Source organism: Falco cherrug, chromosome 3 (assembly GCF_023634085.1).
Source record: "Falco cherrug isolate bFalChe1 chromosome 3, bFalChe1.pri, whole genome shotgun sequence".
Taxonomy (NCBI): Eukaryota; Metazoa; Chordata; class Aves; order Falconiformes; family Falconidae; genus Falco; species Falco cherrug.
Genome location: NC_073699.1, coordinates 118,103,824 through 118,125,175, shown reverse-complemented (window position 1 = coordinate 118,125,175; position 21,352 = coordinate 118,103,824). Strand labels below are relative to the sequence as shown.

At 48.2% G+C, this 21,352-nt stretch overlaps 1 protein-coding gene across 1 annotated transcript; it reads left to right on the top strand.

The window, feature by feature from the left end:
* Positions 1–1,034: 1,034 nt before the first annotated feature.
* On the top strand, positions 1,035–20,276 carry SMAP2 (small ArfGAP2). The gene is made up of 10 exons (XM_055705201.1): positions 1,035–1,214; positions 14,548–14,681; positions 15,261–15,346; positions 16,212–16,290; positions 16,661–16,747; positions 17,207–17,288; positions 17,784–17,884; positions 18,002–18,167; positions 18,429–18,751; positions 19,138–20,276. Exons 1-10 carry the CDS (start codon positions 1,112–1,114, stop codon positions 19,261–19,263), a joined length of 1,287 nt encoding a protein of 428 aa, XP_055561176.1. The 5' UTR covers positions 1,035–1,111; the 3' UTR covers positions 19,264–20,276.
* The last annotated feature ends 1,076 nt before the right edge of the window (positions 20,277–21,352 follow it).

Here is a 21,352-nt window from a genome sequence, read left to right as displayed (position 1 = left end):
CCAGCACCCCTGGACACCCAGCCAGCACCTCCAGACCCCCGATCCCCCAGCAGTCCCCCCAAACCCCCCAGCCAGCACCCCATACCCCCACCAGCACCCTCAAACCCCCAAGCACCCTGAACCCCCCACCCGCCACCCCTGCACCCCCACCCAGCACCTCCATGCCCCCCAGTCCCCCAAGCCTTCAGAAGACCTCCCAAACTCCCAGGCAGCATCCCAGCACTCCCAGCTAGCCCCCCCAAATCCCCTAGTACCCCAAACCACCATCCAGCCCCCCAAATCTCCCAGCTAGTCCCACCAAGTCCCCCAGCACCCCCACCCAGCACCCCCAAAACACCCCAACTCCCCCAGCCACCCCTCCAAATCCCCCAGCACCCTGAACCCTCACCCAGCACCCCCACCCCCCCAGTACCCAGCATCCTCCCAGCATCCCCAAAGCCCAACCCCCCAGCCAGTCTTCCAAACCTCCCAGCACCCCAAACCCTCACCCAGCACCCCCACCCCGCACCCCTACGCCGCACCCCACCCCTCCAGTACCCAGCACCCCCAAAGCCCCCCCAACTCTCCCAGCCACCCCTCCAAACCCCCAGCACCCCAAACCCCCACCCAGTACCCCCAAAGCCCCCTGCTCCCCCAGCCAGCCCTCCAACCCCCCCCAGCACGCCCACTCCCTAGTATCCAGCACCCCCACCTAGCACCCCCAAATACGCCCCAACCCCCCAGCCAGCCCTCCAAATCCCGCAGCACCCCAAACCCCTCCCCGCACCCCAAGCCCCCCTCGCACCCCTGCACCGCTCAGCCCCCGCCCCGCCCCGCCCCGCCCCCGCACTGCCCAGGCTCCGCCCCAACCGTGCTCGTCACGTGACCATGCCCATTCATGCCTCCCCTGCCACCGCCCCGCGTCCTCCGATTGGTTCCCGCGGGCGCTGAGGCTTCTAAGCGAATCAACGGCGAGGGGGAGCGGCGGGGGGAAGGTGTTAAAGCGCGTGCGCTGCAGCCTATTGGCTCATTCCCCCTATTGCCCCGCCTCCGCCGCCGGCCGGAAGCAGGAAGCGGCGGGTGCCCGGGACGGCGGCGCCGTGACCCGCGGGCGGGCTGCGCCGGCCGCGCCATGACGGGCAAGTCGGTGCGCGACGTGGACCGGTACCAGGCGGTACTGGCCAGCCTGTTGGTGGAGGAGGAGAACAAGTACTGCGCCGACTGCCAGGCCAAAGGTACCGGCGGCCTCCCCGCGGGCCGCGCCGGCTGAGGGGGGCGGCGGGGCCTGGTGGGGCCAGTGGGGCCGGCGCGGTTGTGTCCCCCCCCGTGCCGGCCTGTGGCGGGGCGCTGCCCCCCCCTTCCTTCTCCTTACCGCTTGCCGCCGGGGCGAGGAGCTCTCGGCGCCCTCCGGTGTCCCCCCTCCCGGGGGAGCTGCTGCTGCGGCGGGAGGGGAGGGCGCCCGCTCCGGGAGGGCAGGCCTGGCTGGGCCCTGGGGGGCAACGGCTCCGCGCTCTGGCCTCCCCCGTGAGGGCGCAGAGAAGGCTTCGGCCGTGCTGTCGAGGGCTGCTGCGGCGGGGCCGGGTGCTTCCAGGGTAGATGTTTCCCCGCTGCTGGAGCAGGCGCTTGGTATTTGGCCGAAAATACGTAAATAAACAAAAAACAGCCCAGATTTGCCTTATTTAATTCGCTGTTAGTCGCAGCAGCAGTGCTGCAGCAGGCTGGGCAGTGCTCCTGGCAGAGAAACCTCTCCGGGTGCCTCTGACCCCGCTCCTGCAGCTCGGCTGTGCCTGTCCCTCAGCCAGTGAGTGGGAACTGCCCGGGATTTGCTGCTGGCAACTCATCTATCACCTCTCTGCCTGTGCTGGGATGTCGGTATCAAAACACAGAATCGCATCTGGGGACCGCTCTTCTGCAGGAGTCTTGTGTTAAGAGAAACCTGGAAAGCTGGCGTTGCGTAATATTGGAGGGCATTCCTGCTGGAGGAGTAATATCCTGTAATTTAGAGCTGCAATGTGGGCAGCAGATCACGGTTAAAGGATCAGGTAGGAGCAGTATTAGAAGGTGCAGTGTGTAAGGAGAAGAAAGGAACTGGAGCACGCGCCACTGAAAGGATTTCGGGTCCTTGTCCTGTGCTTCCTTTTCTACTTCGTGTTGATTTCAAGGCATGTTGTGATCCTTACCTTTCTTAGAAAGGAGTGGGAGAGGGGTAGAGAGGAAGTCAGGTGTAAATGTTTGCATTCCAGAAGACAAAACAATTTAACAAAACAACTGTTACTTGTTCCAGGGTGATGCAGATATATTTCTGTAGTTTCCTACTGTGAAATGCTTTGCTTTCCTGTAGCACAAGAGTTGAGGTTGGGCCCATGCCTACCTAAAATCCTATTTTAATGTGCAGTTATGATTTGGAGAGATCTGAACTTGAGGCTTGTTTCCCAATAGCTGCATTAAATGACCTCAGAGCAAGGGCTGTCTTTCTGTGCCCGATTGTAAGTGGGAGTCTTGGTCACCTCAGTATGACCTCTAAAAACTGCAGAGAGCACTGCTGAACAACATTTAAAAGGGTGCTATTAAGATTTGCTTTCAGCTCTGCCCTAAAAAACCCCAAAACGTAGTCGCCTTATTGTAACAACCTGTCTTGGAGATGGTGTGTTTTGAGGCATGGTTCACAACTTGCTTTGGTTGACCATGTAGATTGAACATTGTGATGTTGGCAGAGAGCAGAATGTGCCTCTTGCTTTGCAAATACCTTATCTCTTGGTGCCTAATGCCAGCACCAAGGGCAAAAATAGCTGTCTTTACTGTCTCATGCCTCAAAAGACAAGATACGTACAAAATATGGAAACAAATTCTCCTCACAGTTCCAGGTTCCTTGTTTTGATGTGATTATGTAGCTTCTCCCGTTCACAGTACCTCCTGGAAATGTGGTATTCTGGTTAATACTGCATAAAAAAAAAAAATCGAAGTGTGCAGTTCAGCATTCCCACAAAAGCTGGAAGCTGCTTGTGTCTGGGAAGATAGATTCCTTCAGTCATGAAGTGTAGGCTTCTGTTGCACTGAGTTATCTGACAAAATAATTATCCATTATGCTAATGAGATTCGTGGAGATGTGAAATCTCATTCTTGAGGGCAATGTACAGAGATTGTGGCCACGGGAGGTTGTATGAGATAAGCTCTCGAGCCCGGGATCTGACTGATAGTTGGTGCCAGTCAAAGCGTGATACTGGGCTGTGTTTTGGTTATTGTGGCTTGATGTGGTGTGCTCCCAGCAAGGCACTGGAACTGGTTTGCAATGGCAGGAAGGGCCTGGTGTTCTTAACCGCTGCTGTAACTGCAACCTTCAGCTTTGCTTATGGAAATGAGCCCCAGGTGTACTTGTGCAGAGTAAAGAGCACATTTTATTTGATATATGGCTTCTTAATAACTAAAACCTCTGCAAGTCTGTGCTAATGAGAGGCCACGTGGTATTTGCTAGCTCCAGGTGGCTTCCCTCAGTGTTTCTAGCACTGCCTGAGAGGATAGCTGCTTTTCTGTACAGCTGATTGTCGCTCTGTTTTAACCGATTGCAAGTCTGGCTATGCTAGTTGAGACGCACTAAGAATGTGCTCGCGTAAAGTCCTGTGAGTAGTAGTTTGCCAAGGTCACGGCTGAAATCTGGTTGCTGTAGCAAATGACGCTGGGGGGGTTAGCTGGTAGTGGCAGGTCTTTATTTCTTATGCCAGCTCCCTCCTTTGTCAGCTCACATTCAGTATCCTAAGGGTTTTTGCATGAGTTTCAGCAAAGTTGAAGGCGGAGTAAGAACCTGGCAGCTCATACAGCACCTATTGAGACAGCTTTACACTAAAACGCTGCCCTTTGACCATCTGGGTTTATGTTGAAGTGACTGAATTCTGTAGTGGTTTGCCGCTTGATCTGAGCGTTTCAAAGCTAGCATGACACATAGGCAGAGGCTGTTCAGATGCCACCCACGCTTCCATTATGCCTGTTCCCAATGACCTAACTACTTGCTGGGTTTCATTACTGTATTTTTTCCACTTCTATATACAGAACTAAACGAGATCACCGTACCTGTTAGTGTGAGCCGCAGTGCTAGTATGTACCTGCTTGATTTCATCCTCTACAGGAATTCTCAGTGTTGGGGGAAAAGTCTGCTTTTCAGGAACATCAGCTCTCTGCTGTTGGCTGCTGGTTGGACTCAGCACTCTGGGACCAGTGTAGTGAACGTGCTCTTGTTTATTATGCCATGCTGGTGAACAGTTGGGTATCTTCCATTTCTTCTGCCCTCAAAGTGATTGCTTACGGAGAAGGTGGCCTTCTGTGTTCGTGTTATTATTTGCATTCCATCAGGCAGTGTGTACAAGTGATTCCTAATCCAGCTCGTGCCTTTAAGTGTGATAAGGGAGGAAGACTAGGTTTCTCCAATATATTTTCCTTCCCTCATATAGCTGGGATTCAAGTAGCTTCTGTGGGGCACATCATTCTTCGCAAGGTGTTTCTTCTGACGGGCTGTTGGAGACACTGGTGGCTTCACGTGCTTTCTGTGCGTAGCTTTTCTGGAAGAGCTACACAGAGGAGCCTGAAAGAGCTGCAGAAGCACGAGCCTGATGGCCTCCCTGGACAGCTGTTAATGTCCTGGGTCTGAGCTGCTGGAGGAGGGGGAAAAAAGGACGACGTGGAAACTGGGAAAGAAAGCTCGGGGTGGTTTTTGCTTCTGCAGCAATAAACGCTGCAGTGGTTAGAGGCTTTTGTTTTGGAGGAAGCTGGGTGAGATCTCTCCCCTGCTTCTTCCTCTTTGTATTGCAGAGTTTCTGTTCAAAGTGTGGGTAAGTGGGGTGATCTGATCAAAAGCGGCTGGACGCGTACCAAGCGGTACATCCTGTGCTGAAGCAGAGTGTGGCTAGACTGCTGCAGTGGAGCTTAGGGGTGAAAACCTGTGTGTCTGAGAGGGGTCTTCATTACATGATCAAAATGGGACTCGGGAGCTCAGTGGCAGCCTTTAGGACATAATCTACCCGTGTTGGGCACAAACAGAACAGCAGATTTTTCCCCTTGCAAGCACAGCCAATGGTTTCTTGTCTCAGTGGGTTTCACATGCAGCTCTGAATACTGTCACAATATTGTTATTAATGATCAAAAGCAGCGATCCAGCATGGATTCCTAGCACCACATGCAGTGATGCAGCTCTCCCCTTGGGACTGCCCAGCATGGCTAAGGTGGTAGCATGGCTGTCTGCTAACAGCTGGAGAGGTAATTAGCATAATCCTCTTTTTGACAGCCTTTGCTGTACAAATTGCTTGAACAAAACACCTTAAAAGAGAAGCTGTTGATGGGGGGGACCTCTTCTACCAGTGCATGGCGAAGTGCTTTCTGAGGGTGGTTGTGGTTTCGTGTGTGAGGTAGCATGACTGTCAGGCAGTCTGACTGTACTGAGTGTCCATCAGAAGATTCACTGCTGAACATCAGAATTGAGTCTGGAGGCTGAAATTGCAGCGTAGCTGGAGGGATGTGGTGTAATTGGTGCAAGTCAGACTTGACCTAAGCATTCAGGTACCTTCCAGGAGATGGGAAATGTCTTGTGTTGAGTAACACTTATGTTAACTGGATTCTTCTCTGCGTTTCTGACTCTAAAGCTCTGTGCTGAACTTGTGTGAGATACAGCTAATTCTATTTGATTCTCTCCTTCTCCCAAACTCTTCCCCTCTGCTCTTCCAGTCCTATCTATCCAACAGGCTCCTTGGATCCAGTTCCATTGACGTTGGAATGGCAGGTTCCTCCACAGGGAGCACCAGCGAGGACCGCGGTATCTGTCCATCAGTTAAGGTTGCCCTGTGCTCCTCCTGGTTTGTCTGACTCTTCCCTTCATCCTTGTGTCTTGTGAGAACTGTGGGTTCCGTGCTGAAATCAACCCCTTCTTCTAACTTCAGTGGTTAGATGGGAAACCCTTTGTTAAACACAACACCAAGCCAGATCTGATTCTTCAGGCAGTCTTTTCTGAAACAGGGTAGAACTTTGGAAAAAAAAACCAACAAAACAACAAACCCAAACTGTAAAGAGGTGGTTAAATATTGGATGGGGAGCAGAAGGAGCAGGTTGAAAATCCTGGGGCTGGGGTAGGTGCAGTTAAGGAGGGATGATTTCCAGTGGAATGGGAGAGTTGGCTTATTACATTTGGTTTAGTCCAGCCAAATGAGTATTAATATAAAACATGTTGTTAATATTCAACAAAAATCTGTTGACTCAACTCTTCCATCAGCAGACTATTGAATTGCAGCTGAGTTTCCTCTTCAGCAAAAGCAATTTCAAGACTTAACTTTTTAAATAGCTGCCTAGAACAACTGCATGTGATGAAGAAATGCTCGTTATGGGAAAACAGAGCAGTGGGTAGTGATGCATAGTTTGCCTGCAGTGGGCTTCAAAAACCAAAGTGGTGGGACTAAAGCTTCTCAGCTTGCCTTAGAAAATCCTGTATTAGGAGAAAGCTCAGGCTTATGTAATGGAAGCTTGCCAGAGCGGGTGCATATGTGCTTGTGTACTTGTTTTAATTCTTAGCTGCAGTCACAATATTCTGCCGTTATCTTAATGAGCCCTGCATTTTTTCTTCTGCTTTCGAACTGTTCTACTCTTCTATCAGGTCTGAAAGGACTATCTTGTGCATAAAGCAGTATTAATTTCAGGTGGGTGTAAATGTTCAGAAACTAGCTTTGTCTGTGAGACTGGCTCATCCCTTAGTGACCTTCATCTGAGAAGCCTGAGCAGTGCTGCCGTGGTCCAGGGCTCTGGCAGGGCGGGAGCGCAGCTCTGTCTAGCTGTGAGCCTGACCCTACCTATACCTGCCTGAAGTAAGTTGTAGGTTCCCACTCAAGCCACAAAGCAAGGGGGGTGGGGTGGGTGCAGAAAAAGCATCAGCCTTTCCAGTGGGGGACTTATTCTGGAAGTGGTTTGTGCTTGGGAGAGTTGTAGGAAGATACCCTTTAAGGAAAGAGAGGCAGAGCTCTGAGTCATATAACATGGATGCGTGTCTCTACATCTGCCAGAAATAGGTAACAAAGATAATCCTCTGAGCGGGAGGCATCTCGGCAAACCATGTCAGCTTTAATGGCGTTGTTCTTCTGTACCAGCTCGGTTGACCCACCTGTGGAATGGAGAGCCTGTGTGGCCAGTGGCTGTATAGCAGAGGGTGTAAATTAAGGGTCCAGAGATGCCATGTGATTCTCGGAGCATAGCTGCAACTTTTAGTAAAAGTTTGTTCCTATAGTAACTGCCAGAGGAATTACATAAGGTATCAAACATGTTCAGGAGCTCGTGTGCCAGCCTCTTCAGAAAATGCCTCTGCAGTTTAAAGGTAATTCATCTTTCAAAATGCAAGTAGGTTATCAAAGCCAACTAGAGAATCAAGAATAGCTTTGGTCTCCTTCAGTTGATCCAGAATAGTGATTACTTCATGTGTCCTCGGAAATCTAGGACAAAGTTTGAGCTTTTAAGAGAAACTGTCTTAAGAGCAAAGCTTCATCTGACTGCGAAGCTGGATTTACCTGTGCTACGGTTAGACCTACAATGCCTTGTTAAACTGCTTACCTCTATTTTTGGCAAAACATGTCAGTCCTTCCTGGCCAGGTTACACCCTTATGAATGTCAAGTCATTTTTGGTAACTGATAGTGGAAACCAGTTTACGCCTAGCTCTAGACTGAAGAGATGATCAGTCAAGCAAAAAAGTGGCCCAGGAGCTGAGACTCCTTCCTCTGTTAGGAGCTGTTTTAAGGATTTAGTGACTTCTGCATATCTCCCCAACTCAAATGAGACTGGCAGGCAGAGTCTAAATGCTTTTAACACATGGTGAAGAATTAAAGACATAAGGGATTTGATGGCAGGGAAACTAAGTTGAATTTTGATGGTGTAAAATAGTAGTGCTAGTGGGAGTTTCCATCCTGCTGCTCTGTTTACATGTGCATTTGGGCACGAGGATGGTGTTTACAAACTACCAAAATTTTTTGCATTTCATGGAATTTCAGGCCTCCTTGAAATCTGCTGCCTTTCCTCTAGTAACTTCCAGGACTGACTAGTGTGTAATTTTGGTCAAAACCTAGTGACCACAGGGAATACATGGATTGTGAAACCTGACTGAATTTTTTTATCTCTCTAGACTGTGTTGCCATCAGTATTGGTAATGTTAACGAGCCCCCTTGCATGGATTGTCACTATAGCATCTCCTTGAAATTGTCACTTTCACAGTTTATTTGCTGAAGTAATAAGCATCACTTTCTTAAACAGCAGGAAGGATCCACCTTGCTGTTTGCAGCATCTGTTTTAATTTCCTCCACCTTGCTCCATCTGCGTTTGTACAATCGCAGTGCTGCTTCAAAGAACAAGATGGTCGCAGTGATAAGAGGTGCACTGAAGGCTGCAATTCTTCTGTGAGCTTACTGCTACTCAAAGTTAGATCAAATGCTGCTGCGTAGCTTCCTTCGAGGCCACGAGACGCTCAGTGTTACGCGTTTCTGGTAAACTGTAGAAGATTCAAAGCCTGTTCCTGAGAGGAAACAGAGCCAGCATCAGTCAGCTTGGTCTGACTTGGCCAGTAAGGTACCTGTAGCAAACATTATGGTTTGGGGAGAATATACTGGTTGCTACTAATGCAGCCAAGAAGATTTTTTAAGGCAAAGCTCCAAGCTGTTGTTGGAGTCTATATTCTCAACCCCCATAGATGCCTCTGGCTCTTCCTTTTTCTTGCTAAGAGTGGTTAAAACCTATAATTAATGCAGCAGTCTTTTACTGGGGGGGGGGGGGGGGGGGAAGGGGAAGGCAAAGAAATTCTGAAAGCAGCCCTTGCGTCTTTCGGAGCAGAATGAAGTTGAATTTTTGAACCGCTGAACTACTTGACTAGGTATATATCCTCATCAGACTCCCTTGGAGAGCTTTTTGGCTTTAGCAGCTGTTCCAATGGCTTCCTGAAAACTAATCAAATAGCTTAGCCTGGTACTAAATCTGGGGGTACAGCGGGTGTTAGCACTTCACAAATCTCAGTGGTAGGTCCGTGAGCCCTGTGTCAGTATGGCCCTGCTCAGGCCATACTCACTAGCCTGTGTTAGTGAGTAAACAGCATAATTTAGAGATCTTGATGCTGAGTTTAACTGTGCTTTTTACTTACTAGCAGAGTTTGCCTCGTTTCCCCAAGCTGTTCTGAATGCTTGACTGTAGAGCACATCTCTGCAGTAAAGAGCAGAGGAAGTTCTTTTGTAAGACAGCCTTTGTCATAGCTTTTCTACGAGTGGAATGAATTTCAGTAAGTCATTAAGCAATCTCTTTCCAGAATAAGGAAGCCACAAGTCAAAGGAAGCTCTTGGATACTTGACTATTTCTTCATTTGGCTCTGGAAAAAATTAGGGCTTTTCAACTTTGACTGGATGAGAAATTTCTAAGTACTGGTGAAGGCTTGTACGAGAGGATGTGCGTGTCATCTCACAGCGATTATCTGGCTCCAGGGAGGATTTCCCACATCCCCTTCCCCTGTGAGTGCTGAGGGGGTGGCTGTGCGGTGCCGTAGTCCCACACATGGAGCAGTGTTAGGGGGGATCAATGGGCTGAGCAGGCACATTTCCCTCTTACAGCTGGGCTTTTGCTGGAGTGCTTGCAGGCAGGGAGCCTGCGAGGCAAACGATTGTTTGCACTAAGAATATTTCATTAGGCTTTGAATAGCCATGCTTTCTCCTTCCTGCCTATGAAAGCATCTATTTTTTCCTGAACCCCCCCCTTCTCAAAAGAGCACTGGCTTTGCAGCCAACTTCTGTTTTATTTTTAAATGCCTTTTGGAGGGTTATTACCAAAGAAACTCGTGTGAGTAGCTTGAGACAAAATTTTAATGCCTGAATAAAGGGTGAGGAGTGAATCCCCTTGGGATTCCTTGATTAAAAATGCCGAGGGTGTGAACTTTCAGCAAAGTGACTGAAGACATGATGTGAAGGGGAACAGCCAGGCTGTGCTGGGGTTGCGAAGGGAATTGGGAGCCTCTCCAGTAAGGGCAGATCATTCAGGCAGTCCTTGCAGGCATTAATGATTCTGGCTTAGATGCTAGCTGAAGCTGCTATGACCAGCTTGGTATGCAGTGTTTATTTTGACAGGCTGGGATATAAAACAGGCTGTGAAACTGTCTCATGGAAGCACTGCCCAGGCAGCTCAGTTTTTCGCACATAGCTTTCTAGTCTCTGCTGGATGGTGGCGCATCCTCACTTGGGAATACGCTCAAATATTCAATGCAGCTTTCTGAAATGAAAACTGACTGAGCAATAGATGCTTTTAAGCTCATGATCTTCCTGCAACCGCTGCCAGGCTAGGAATATATCCCAGGGTGGTCTCATCTAGCCTTAATATTGTGCCAGAACCAAGTGTATAGCTGGGCTTTCAAATCTGTTTTGATTCTTACTCAAAACTGGTGTTTTCTTTAATCTCACGGTCACCTGCAGATGGTTGGCATTCTCCAGAAAGGATTTGGGCACGTATGAGGTGATGTACAGGGGCATGAGATGCTTAATCAGATCAGAACAAGCTATGCCCAGCTAAGGTTAGTGCCATGTAACTTACTGCGGAAGTTTAAAATTAGTCAAAATACTGAAACCAAAGTGACTGCAGCATTAGGCTTGCACGTCTGATACTGGCTGTCATTGCAGCAAACCCCCAGTTTTGCATATGGGAAGCAAGTTTTCATTTAGCCCTTAAACTCTATAGCAGTCTGGTGGCTTTTAGAACATTAGCAAGAGCATTCATGCGAGGACCACTTTCTTTTATGCCACTTTCTAGCGGGTTAACAAGCAAAATGCTTCTGTTAGCCTTGTCCTAAAATCTTTTGCATGTGAGTCTCCATGATTAGGTGAAGCCAGAGGGTACTGTGGTCCCTGTGGCATGGCATGCCCTCCTGGGAGCACTTCGTGGTGTCAGGGTGTGCACAGAGGCTGCAAGGGAAGATAGTGCTCTGCTGCAGCCCTAGCAATGCTGATAAGCACCGCTGTGGTATTCTTTAAAGCAACTTACCCACATAAAAACATTTCACCCTTAACTTCCGCGAAGGTGTTTTGCCCCTTCTGTCATCGCTCCGTCGCTGTAGTTTCTGTATACAGTCTTCAGCTTGGCTTAGTTTTGGGGAAGTTAAATGCTGCAACATGTGACCGAACTCTCATCTGTAAATACCACCTGGGTCTTTCTGCAAGTCAGTCACCTTGAAAATAGCATGTGAAACTGTGGGGGAAGCAACTCTATGAAGTTCTCCCCAGCCAGAGCTTCACTGGGCACTTCCTCCTGTGATTTCTAGCGAGAGCTGCTTCGTCGTGCCCTCAAAAGAGGGAAGTGGGAGGCTTGTGTACATTTACATGATAACCCATCCCCCCCTTGCCCACAAAACGAAGTCCTTCATCATAAATAAAATCATAAAAATGCCGTTTTATCTTAAGAGTTGGGTGCACTGGATACTAGCAAAGCTGAAGGTCAAAACAGAATGTGCTTGGGCTGGTGCTTCTGCATGTTATGTCCAACCTAACCAGGACATCTGAGCTTTGTCCTGCTGCTTCCTTGCTGGCAGCCTGCTTAGGCCAGGCTGTCTTGCTTGGGATACCCTTGCTTTCAGCGAAAGAAACCCTTGTAGTGTTCCTCACCGCCCAAGGCACCAAATGATAATTTTAACGAGCGTGATGTTATTTGGAGTTTGATTCGGGGAGGCAAAACGGATTGCCTCGCACCGCTGCCGACAGGCTGCCGTGCTGCTCAGCACTGATTATTCGAGCAGCAGCTCTTCCCTGTTGTGTTGCGTCTTGCTGTGTCAACCTCTCGCTGCTGTTGAGGCAAGTGGTTCTCTTCTGCAGCTGCTTATCTTAAAGCAGCTTTTCACTCTCGAGGGGTGTAGCTGTATCTTGTTCCTCTTTTTATCACAGTGTGGCTAGAATACAAGGCTGTGTAACTAGGCTAAAAGAATTGCTAGTTATATCCAAAGTATGGAGTGCTTGGATCTGGAATTCAAAATCATACGCCTTGCAGAGCTGCGGAGCTTTGGGCAATATTTTGGAGAACCATCCCAAGTATTGCTCTTGAGTGGCTCTAGAGTCACCACTGTGTCAGAGAACAGACTGCTGAAATTCTGCCATCGGTCTTCTCCCTGGCTCCAAACAAAAACGACCCCCCATCCCCAAACTTCTGGCAAAAACAGCCCCACGTCCCCAGACCTCTGGCGTTTCCTCGAGGCTGCAGACCTGAACATGGCAAGGACACCCAAACCCTGGCTGGAATAAGGGTCAGTGGAGAGAACTACCCTTGGTTGTGTAACAGTGTTATCTCTAAACCAAATGCTAGCTGCTAGGAGGATTTTTGAAAGCCTACGTATTTTTTTTTTAAAAAAAATATTCACAGGCATAACGAAGCTGCTTCAGTATTGGAGTCATCCAGAGCTGGGATCTAAGAGTTGCAGCAGTGGTCAGCTGTTACTCCTGCACTCAGCCCTTCCTATTTCAGATCCTGCATCACAAATAAAGGAACACTAAAGCAGCGTGGCTATAACAGCCTGTACCACTGAGTCATTCTCTTATGTGGCATCGCAGGGTAGGAGGAGGTTGCAGGGGCTTGAGCTAGCACATGTGACAAACCAGTGAGCTGATTACTATAGCCCTGATGTAGTATCTAGCTGACTATTAATCCTTTTAGTCCTATAAAGGCTAAATATATCTAGAGTTTACATCTAACCTTGAATCTCATGCTTAATCCTGCTGGCAGTCTCACGTTATAGCCTTCAGGGTGCATCTTGGGGAGAAGGGCACAAATAAATGAAATGAAGGAGCAGAGTTTTCTGGCTTCAACCTTGGTGTGCTACAGGCATAACACTGAACAAGCCTTTTGTCCCCACGTCTCACTTTGTCACTGGTGTACTCAGGTGCTGCTGAAAGTACAGGCCCCCGCTTTGCTGCGTTCAGCCCTTGATATTGACAGGTATGGTAAAGGAACCAAGGTATAGGCAGCAGTATGCTCCTGTTAAGGTCTTCACCAAGAGCTGTTCCTAAGCTGGGAAGTGACTTTCACCAGCTTCATTGAATTAGTACCATTCTCCAAGGCCACTCTTAAGTGAAAAAGCAGAATGCAATGGCAGGCCAGGTGACTTTTTTCTTTTTTTTTTTTTTTTAAAAAAAAAATCATAACATGAGTTAGCTGGAATAGGTACTTGGAGGTAAGTTAGAGGTTCCATGCCTTTGCCCTGGAAGGGACCATGAGCCACTGATAGCATGAGCGGCACCAAATCCCTCGGGATACTCTAGGCTTCCCCAGTAAATAGGAGTTAAACTGTTAACAACAATCTAGCATATCTAGGAGAGTCAAATACAGCGCTGCTTTTTTAGGGCTTTGAAATTACACTTTCCCCCTCTTCCCCCTCCCACCTCAGCCTCATTAGCTTTGAGGCTTGCTATTTTAGTTATGGCAAGAAAAGACAGAATAACTCTTCATCTGCCACAATGCCTGTAACGCTTAGAAAAAGGGCTAGAAAAAAAGAAAAAATTAGTTTACTGGAGGCTCTTGGGTCCCTTACTCAGGGTGTGGCTGTGCAGTGGCTGCCTGGGCAGCATGGACAGGGATATCTAACCCATGGCGGAAGCTGCCACGGATGATTTGGTTTTAAAACCTGCCTGTCTTGTACTGCAGAGGACTACTTCCAAAGCTGGCTTTCCTTCAGCAGGACTGAGGGTTTCCATGGCCAGGGTCTGTTGGCCCTGGCTGGGAGGGGGGCTGCGCGTGGTGGCAGTGCCTGTGGACCTCCTCGGTAATGCATTTGCTGGGTTTCCTTCAGAGACCTGTTTGCAGTGAGTAAAACTAAGCTTGTTAATCTTTCCCCTGTGGATTGTTTGGGTTTTTTTGACCCTGGCATGATCTCCCTTCTACACCTCGGAGCTGTCCTGCCTGTCTGAAAGCCGCATGCAAGCTGTGAACCTGAGCTGAGCTGTAGAAACTGCGGAGTGAACTGTCCATCGGTCTTGGGCCAGGATTGCAACCTGGGTTCTGCCCCTGGCTCTAGGTTTTTGGTGGCCAAAGTACCGGGTTTTGCTCTGCTCTCCTTACTCAGCTGTAGCCCCCTGCAGAAGACTTGATGTCTTCTTCTGGTCCGTGTGTCAAATGCTGAGTATTTTATGCTGCTTTTCCTAGAGCAGTAGTGAATATTCTGGAACAGATTCCACTGCAGTAAGGTTATCTGAGAAAGATTCTCCATTGCTAAAGCAGGAACACGGGCTTATATTGACATGGCTGTTACATGGGTTTAAGCAAGGTGAAATCGGGGGTTTATAGTGTCTTGACTGTTTGCCTATTCTTCCCTCTTCCTCTTAGACTTGTCTTGCATAGAGCTCTCAAAATGGAAGAGGGAGGCAATGAAATACTAGCTTTAAGTCTAATGATTGGGAGACAATATTTAGACATCCTGCTGATGTCTAATTCCAATGGCTAATCTGGATGAAAATCTAAACGCCTCAGTCCCAGTTCACTTGGTACAGTTTCTCAGTTGCTCAAGGCAACTACAGGTTGACTTGATGTGAAACACTTGTGTTTCTTCGCAGGGCCACGATGGGCATCCTGGAATATCGGTGTATTCATCTGCATTCGTTGTGCTGGGATCCACAGGAACCTAGGAGTTCACATATCCAGGGTAAAGTCCGTCAATCTTGACCAGTGGACACAAGAACAGATACAGGTAATGTGAGCGAAACGTGAACAGGGTTGTTCTGTTAGCGGGGCTTGGTAAACTTGGAAGTCAACAAAGTCTGAATAGGCCAAAGGTGCAGGAAGATGACGCCAAGTTAGGTTAGATCGGGAGGGAAAATGTCATCATTTCAGGCTCTGCAAACATCAGGGTAAAGACAAATGCTCGGCAAGTTTCTGTAAAAATGCCAGTGGCTGCTACTGTCTGGAGCAGGAGCTGCTGCCCACCTGCTCTCCATGAGGTTTCCAGAAATCAAATCCTGGACTTACAGGGTGACTTCAGGTTCCTGATGTGCTGTTTATCTTACCTCTGACTATATATCATGCTGTGGTGCTTAGGACTGGCTGATTGTAAGGGGAGGGGGGATCATGACGACTGCATCAAGGATTCCCAGCTAGAAGGTTTGCACCAAAGGCCTGAAGAGTGGCTTTCAGGTACAGAACAGACTTCAAAAGTCTACACATGTCTTCTAGTTAACACAGACTCTTGCTTGGTAACCTGGCATGCTAGTATGTGTAAGGGGTTTAATGTCTGTAAAACAAACAGCTCAAGGATTCTTTTGAATTGCAGTGCATGCAAGAGATGGGAAATGGAAAAGCAAATCGTCTTTACGAAGCCTACCTGCCAGAGAACTTCAGGCGACCTCAAACAGATCAGTATCCTTTCTTCCTCTGCTGCTGGGGAAATGTGGAGTCTTTTCATCTTGTGGCTTTGTAGCTGCTCCTCTTGCACAGGAGGCTTAACTTCACGTGCTGGGGCATCAGCTGTGAGAATGAGCTCCTAGCTAGGCACCCTCTGAGTGTTGCTTCACTTGCAGGCTGCTTGCTTACAGAGTGAGGCAGAAGAGGGCTAAAAGGGTCATTTCTGAGCTGTAGGGGTGGAGAAGGGCAGTGCAAATGTTACAACCTGAAACTGTTGTGTGAGATGCACTGTAGAGTCTGTGGTGAATAGGAGGGTTGACTTTCAGAAGTGCTGAGCATTTAAAATTCTCAGTGGAGACAGATTACAAAGGCGTAACACTTCTGAAAATTTAAGCTGGAACTTTTACCTTTCAGGAGGGTTTCTAGATGGTGGGTGCAATGGGGGTGGTGACATGAATCTAAAGAAACACAGGAGAACCTCTCCGACATTTTTTTGTTTTGTCTTGAGCTGGTGGCTGAGGTGCTTTTGTATGCACAGGATTCATTTCTCCAACCGCTGTGTGATTTGTGTTAATGATATGTATGCTCTGAAGTGATTGCTAAAGTAAATATAAATCAGTGAAGAAAATACACCAGGAATTTAAGCCCTGATTTAATATACCTTTTATAGCACTGCCATGCTTGGAATAACCCAAGGGCAAAAACTGAGTAGCTAAAGTAGTTGGATCCAACACTAAATTATTTTAAGAAAGTTACTGCTGGAAATGCTCTTTAAACAGTCATTAGTTTAGTTACAGCCTGTACCTTGTATCCACATGTCAAATACTACTACGTAAGTCTTCTATTCTTGAATTATTTGTCTTTAACAAGCTGCTTGCAGAGCTGTGGAGAGCTTCATTCGGGATAAATATGAAAAGAAGAAATACATGGACCGAAGTATTGACATCAACGCATTTAGGGTTTGTTTCTAATCACTTCTACAGAAGCTTGAATACATGTTGAGATGCAAGTGTGTGTCTGCCTTATGAGTAAGCGGTGACACTATGAAAATAGACAGTTTAAAAGTTTCCTGTATTAGTGACTAAGCTCTTCTCTGAAGCTGATTGCATTCAGTCATTCTGTCAAAAGAATTTAAATTGGAGGGAACCTTTGAAGGCCGTCTTGTCCAACTCTTCAAAGCAGGGCTGTCTTCAAACAGAGGTCTTCAGCTGTATCTTTGAGGTTTTCTTAGATTAGTAACAGCATCATGTAAAGCTCTACATGAACTTTCTCTTTATGTAATGACATGAGTTTTGACCCTCATGTCAGTGGGGTGTTTTTTCCTTACAGAAGGAAAAAGATGACAAATGGAAAAGGAGTAATGAGCCAGTATCGGAAAGAAAACTGGAACCTATCGTCTTTGAGAAGGTGAAAATGGTAAGACCAAAAGACATGGTCATGGATCAATTGTAAAGACTTCTCTCAAGCAGATCAGAGGTAATCCAGCTTGATATGGAAGCATTTTTTCTGGCCTCGGTCATAGCAGTGGATGCATTCGGTCACACTAATGGTAGTAGCTTGTTTTCCTCTGCTCAACCAGATACTAAGCAGATGTGTTCTGCCGTGCAGCTCTGAGCAGGTTGGAATCCAGCTACTCCCTGCTTAGCTTTCCAGCTTGAGCAGTTACTTTCTTGCTAGTTTAGAGCATGCTTGAACTTGACGGTGGGTTCCAACATAATGGGACAATAAAACTGTGTAATACTCTGCAGTTGTTTGCTTTGGAAGCACTTATGGCCCCTGGAAAAAGAATTTTAAGGGTTAATCTCATTAAAGCCTCTAAAGTAGCAGAGCAAAATCAGAATTTGAGCAAGGCTTCTGATGTTCTTTTTTCCCTAGCCTCAAAAGAAAGAAGAAACGCAGCAGTCTAGAAAAAGTTCCCCTAAATCTACCGAACCAGTAATGGACTTGCTGGGACTTGGTAAGAGCCTTTCCAGCCTCACCACACTGTTACCCTGACCCTGTCCATCTTTGAGCTTGTGAATTTGATGAGCTCTTAGTACTTATTTTCCATCTCAGGTGAAGAATAACTGATAGGAGCCGTAGAGCATTTTGCTTAATTACTCCAGTGCAACTCGAGCATGGTGCTTGACACTGCAGCAGAAAGTTTTCCTTATGTTTTCCTTTATGCTGGTGCAGTGATTGCGCCTGTAGCGTTACAGGAGCGGCTGTGGTGGTCTCCAGACAGCATGGCTCCCAGCTGCTCTGAGGTTAACAGGGCAGTTGTGGCGCAGTACGCTTCTTGGTCCCCAGCCAGTTCCTTCTCAGCACCAGCAGGATGAGCAAAGAGCTGGCAGTGTGTGGCTGCAGCAGGTTAGGGGTCAGGTCACTGGGTTGAGTGGCATGTTGGCAGGGAGGCTGCCCCTCAGCCTGAGGCCATCTGGGTGAGCATCCATCGCGGCTTTGTTTCTCCCAGATGCTCCTGTGACAACCACGGTTACAAACGGCCGGCCTAGCAGCCTGGAGAAGGATCTTGATCTTTTTGCATCGGTGGGATCAAACTCCGACTCCAGGAAGGTAAGGAGGGAATAACAGTGCTCGACAAAGCCTCGTTAGATGCTGGAATGAGATGATGATCTGTGTCTTCCCCTAGTGCTGAGTGCAGCTGTTGCACTTGTGCTGCCTCTGTCTCAGGTCACTGGCTCTATGCCAACATCTGGAAGTGCTGGTTCTGTTCCCGAAAACCTGAATCTCTTCCCTGAGCCAGGAGGCAAAGGAGAGGAAGCGGGGAAGAAGCAACTCTCTAAGGACTCTATCCTCTCCTTGTACGGCTCTCAGACACCTCAGCTGCCTGCGCAAGGTAACAGCTCTCAGAATAGAGCTGCTGACTGGCAGCGCACTAATTCGGAGTGGGTGGGGTGTCCTGGTAGCTGACAAGCGGAGAAGTGGGAATGTAGGTGGTCCTTCTTGAGAACTGGTGAGTCGCATAATAAGCAGCTTAGTCTGGATGTTTCGGGACCAAGAGAATGTTGTGATAGTCCCAGAGTTAAAGGTTGGCATTTCAGCCCCTGGCAATGAGTGTAGCAGTTCTTGCCTTCATTGCTTCTCTGCCTTTTTCCAGGAGCCATGTTCATGGCCCCAGCTCAGATGGCTTATCCCGCAGCGGCGTATCCTAGCTTTCCAGGAGTAGCCCCCTCCAGCAGCATGATGGGAAGCATGATGGCACCATCGGTGGGAATGATGGCCCAGCCTGGAGCTGCCGGGATGGTGACTCCCATGGCCATACCAGCTGGATACGTGGGTAACGTGCAGGCTGCTGTCATCGGTGTCCCCAATGGGATGATGGCAGCGCAGCAGGCTGGCTACGTGGCTGGCATGGCAGCAGTTCCCCAACCAGTCTATGGTGTGCAGCCAGCACAGCAGCTTCAGTGGAACATCGCTCAGGTGAGGTGTCATCTGCTGGTGACCCGAGGGTGGGGGAGGCACATGTGACTAATCCAACCCTGTTACCTGGAGATTTCAGTGATTCCACAGCCTGGCTCCTGGGGCTGGGTGAGGTTCTGCTGATGCCACAGGCAAACCGAAGGATCACCAAGGGGTGACTTGGTCAGAGGTCTTGGTGCTTGGTGGAGAACAAACATCAGGGCAACGTTAGCTGAAGTGAAAACTTCCTCAGCTGAGCATGCACCTGAGGAGCCAGTGGCTTCACGATAACCCTTCTAAAGAACCTGCTTAAGCCTGGGATGTGGTGGGGATCGTGAGTTTTGCCTCTGCTGTGGGCTGGCGGTGTCCTCGACGTAGCCTTGACTTCCCTCCTCTCCCCTTTGCAGATGACCCAGCAGATGGCTGGGATGAACTTCTATGGAGCTAACGGCGTGATGGGATATGGACAGTCAATGGGTGGAGGAGGTGCCCAGGGAAGCAATCAGTCCCTCAGCACTCAGATGTGGAAATGATCCCTTGCGTTGTGACCATTTTTGCCTTCTGTTCTGTTCTTCAAAACTGCTCCATGAGACATTCAGGGCTTTTTCTTTCTGGCTGGCTGCCCAGCCTGAACCTCCTTCCATCCCCGAGACCCATCTCTGCCTTTTCACTGTCAGACACGGTGAAAACCTCAAGTCATCAGAACGTGAGCTCCCCTGTATTTAGCACAGTCAATGCACTCTTCTGGGGTGGACCCCCTCCTTGCACAAACCTCCACTAATGCTTCTGGGTAGCACTTGGTGTCCTGCTGGGTATCTTAGCAGAGGTGTGACTGAGCGAGTTGGGAAAGCCGTACTTAATACTGCCTGTGGCATCAGGCTGTTTAAAAATCACTTAAACTCTAGTATTAGTAGGGGGTTTGGTTAGCAGAGGGGTGAAAACCTTGTTTGGTGCTGAGGAACTGGATTTTAACCCAAGCCCAGGGGCAAGCAAGCCTTGCTACCTCCTCCCTTGAGTGGAGTTCTCCGGAGCTGAGGCCTCGCTGTGCTTGGCTCGCCAACCCTCATTGGAACCAAAGTCATTTTGAAGACCCCTCTCCCTCCCCCCGTGAGCAAGCAGGATTCTCGCACAGTGTGGGGGCAAGGTGTTTGGAATGTGAAACTTGCACTTCAGAGTGGCTTTTCTGTCTAATATGTGGTATTGATGTATTTAACTTTTAACAATCTAACTGAGAGTTAACTTATCAAGGGGCTGAGAGCCCACTGCAAGTTTTATTACAATTTTAAAATGACTATGGCATCCTAATTTATACTTTTTTCATGGTTTTTTTTGTTTTGTTCCTGTGTAATCCTGGTACATCTTCCTGGCTAGCTTTTGACATTTGAATTCTAGGCATAAGAAGTGGGTGGGTCAGATTTCTTTTCACATCTTCAGTAGAACACAACTGCTTAAACTCATCGGCGTGAGCAAGAAGTCAAGACTTCTGTGGTCTACTTTATCCTGTGTATATGTAAATTCCCAAATAAAATATTGCAGTGAAACCTCAGCTGACTTCTCTTGTTTTTAAACAGCGTAACAGATTGTGTTAAACACTGTCACGGGTGCGAGTTGTTCACTTCAGGTGCCTTTTTGGAGCCTTTCATCCAAATCAGACCTACTCCATCTGCTTTGTAGCAGGGCTGCGTCCCAAATGTCAGGTGAGAACAGTGTTTGCCTGAAAGCGAAGGACTATCAGCATGCAAAGAACCAGGCTCAGCAGAGGCAGAATCAGGTCAGTTGACACTTTTATATACAAGAGAGACTCACAGCTTAGGGGGGTGGGTAAACGCAGCATTCCTGCAGCTCGGGCTGCGGGGATGACTTCAATTATTAACTTCAATTATTAGGGCTGCAGCTTCACACTCGTGTCCAACAAAACCTGACCGAGGCCGATCCAAAAAGGTAAATGTTAAGCTTTAACGAAAAGTGGTAACAGTGAGAACAGGAAAGGCTTGGGGGGGGCGGTTAGGAGTCACCGAAGGGACAGACACAGAGGCCAGTTTTCCTTCGGCTTGTGGGTGGCTGTGTGCAGCTGCAGGGGAGAGGGCTCAGCTGTTTGCGTGAGCCTTGCTCGGATGGTGCTCCACTTGCATATTGATGATGGTATTTCTTTCCTCAAGTCCAAACCTGCTCTTTTCAGAAAAAGAGGGTTTCATTCTCCTCCCTTCTTCCCCAGCATATCTGTTTGGCATGGGGAGGGTTGGCTTTTTTTTTTTAAGCTACACATGGTTTTAGGCTGGGTGTGTTGAGAAGCTCAACTCAAGCACAGGAAAAAGTTTTCAAGCTGGCTTTAATCATCTTCACTTGCTGCCCCAATACTGTACATGCAGGTACAAGCCAATGAAAATGTGAGTAATTCAGTTTTTTTCCTCCTTGGGAAAACTGGCTAAGAATATTTTACAAAATAGCGTGCACCCTCACAGCCATCAGTCCTGCTGCATATAAACCACAAAAATACAAGAGTTTTACATTAAGAAAGACCACACACATATAAAACATCACATAACACAGGTATAAAATTGCCATTTGCTTTTTTTTTTAAATATTACCATTCTCAAGTATCTATCACAAGCCCATCCCCTT

Excerpts from the sequence above, each read along its gene's own strand:
- SMAP2 (XM_055705201.1), top strand. The coding sequence starts at position 1,112 with ATGACGGGCAAGTCGGTGCGCGACGTGGACCGGTACCAGGCGGTACTG. Across the intron at positions 16,748-17,206 it reads TCTTTGAGAAGGTGAAAATG|CCTCAAAAGAAAGAAGAAAC; the intron begins GTAAGACCAAAA and ends TTTTTTCCCTAG. Across the intron at positions 18,168-18,428 it reads ACCTCAGCTGCCTGCGCAAG|GAGCCATGTTCATGGCCCCA; the intron begins GTAACAGCTCTC and ends GCCTTTTTCCAG.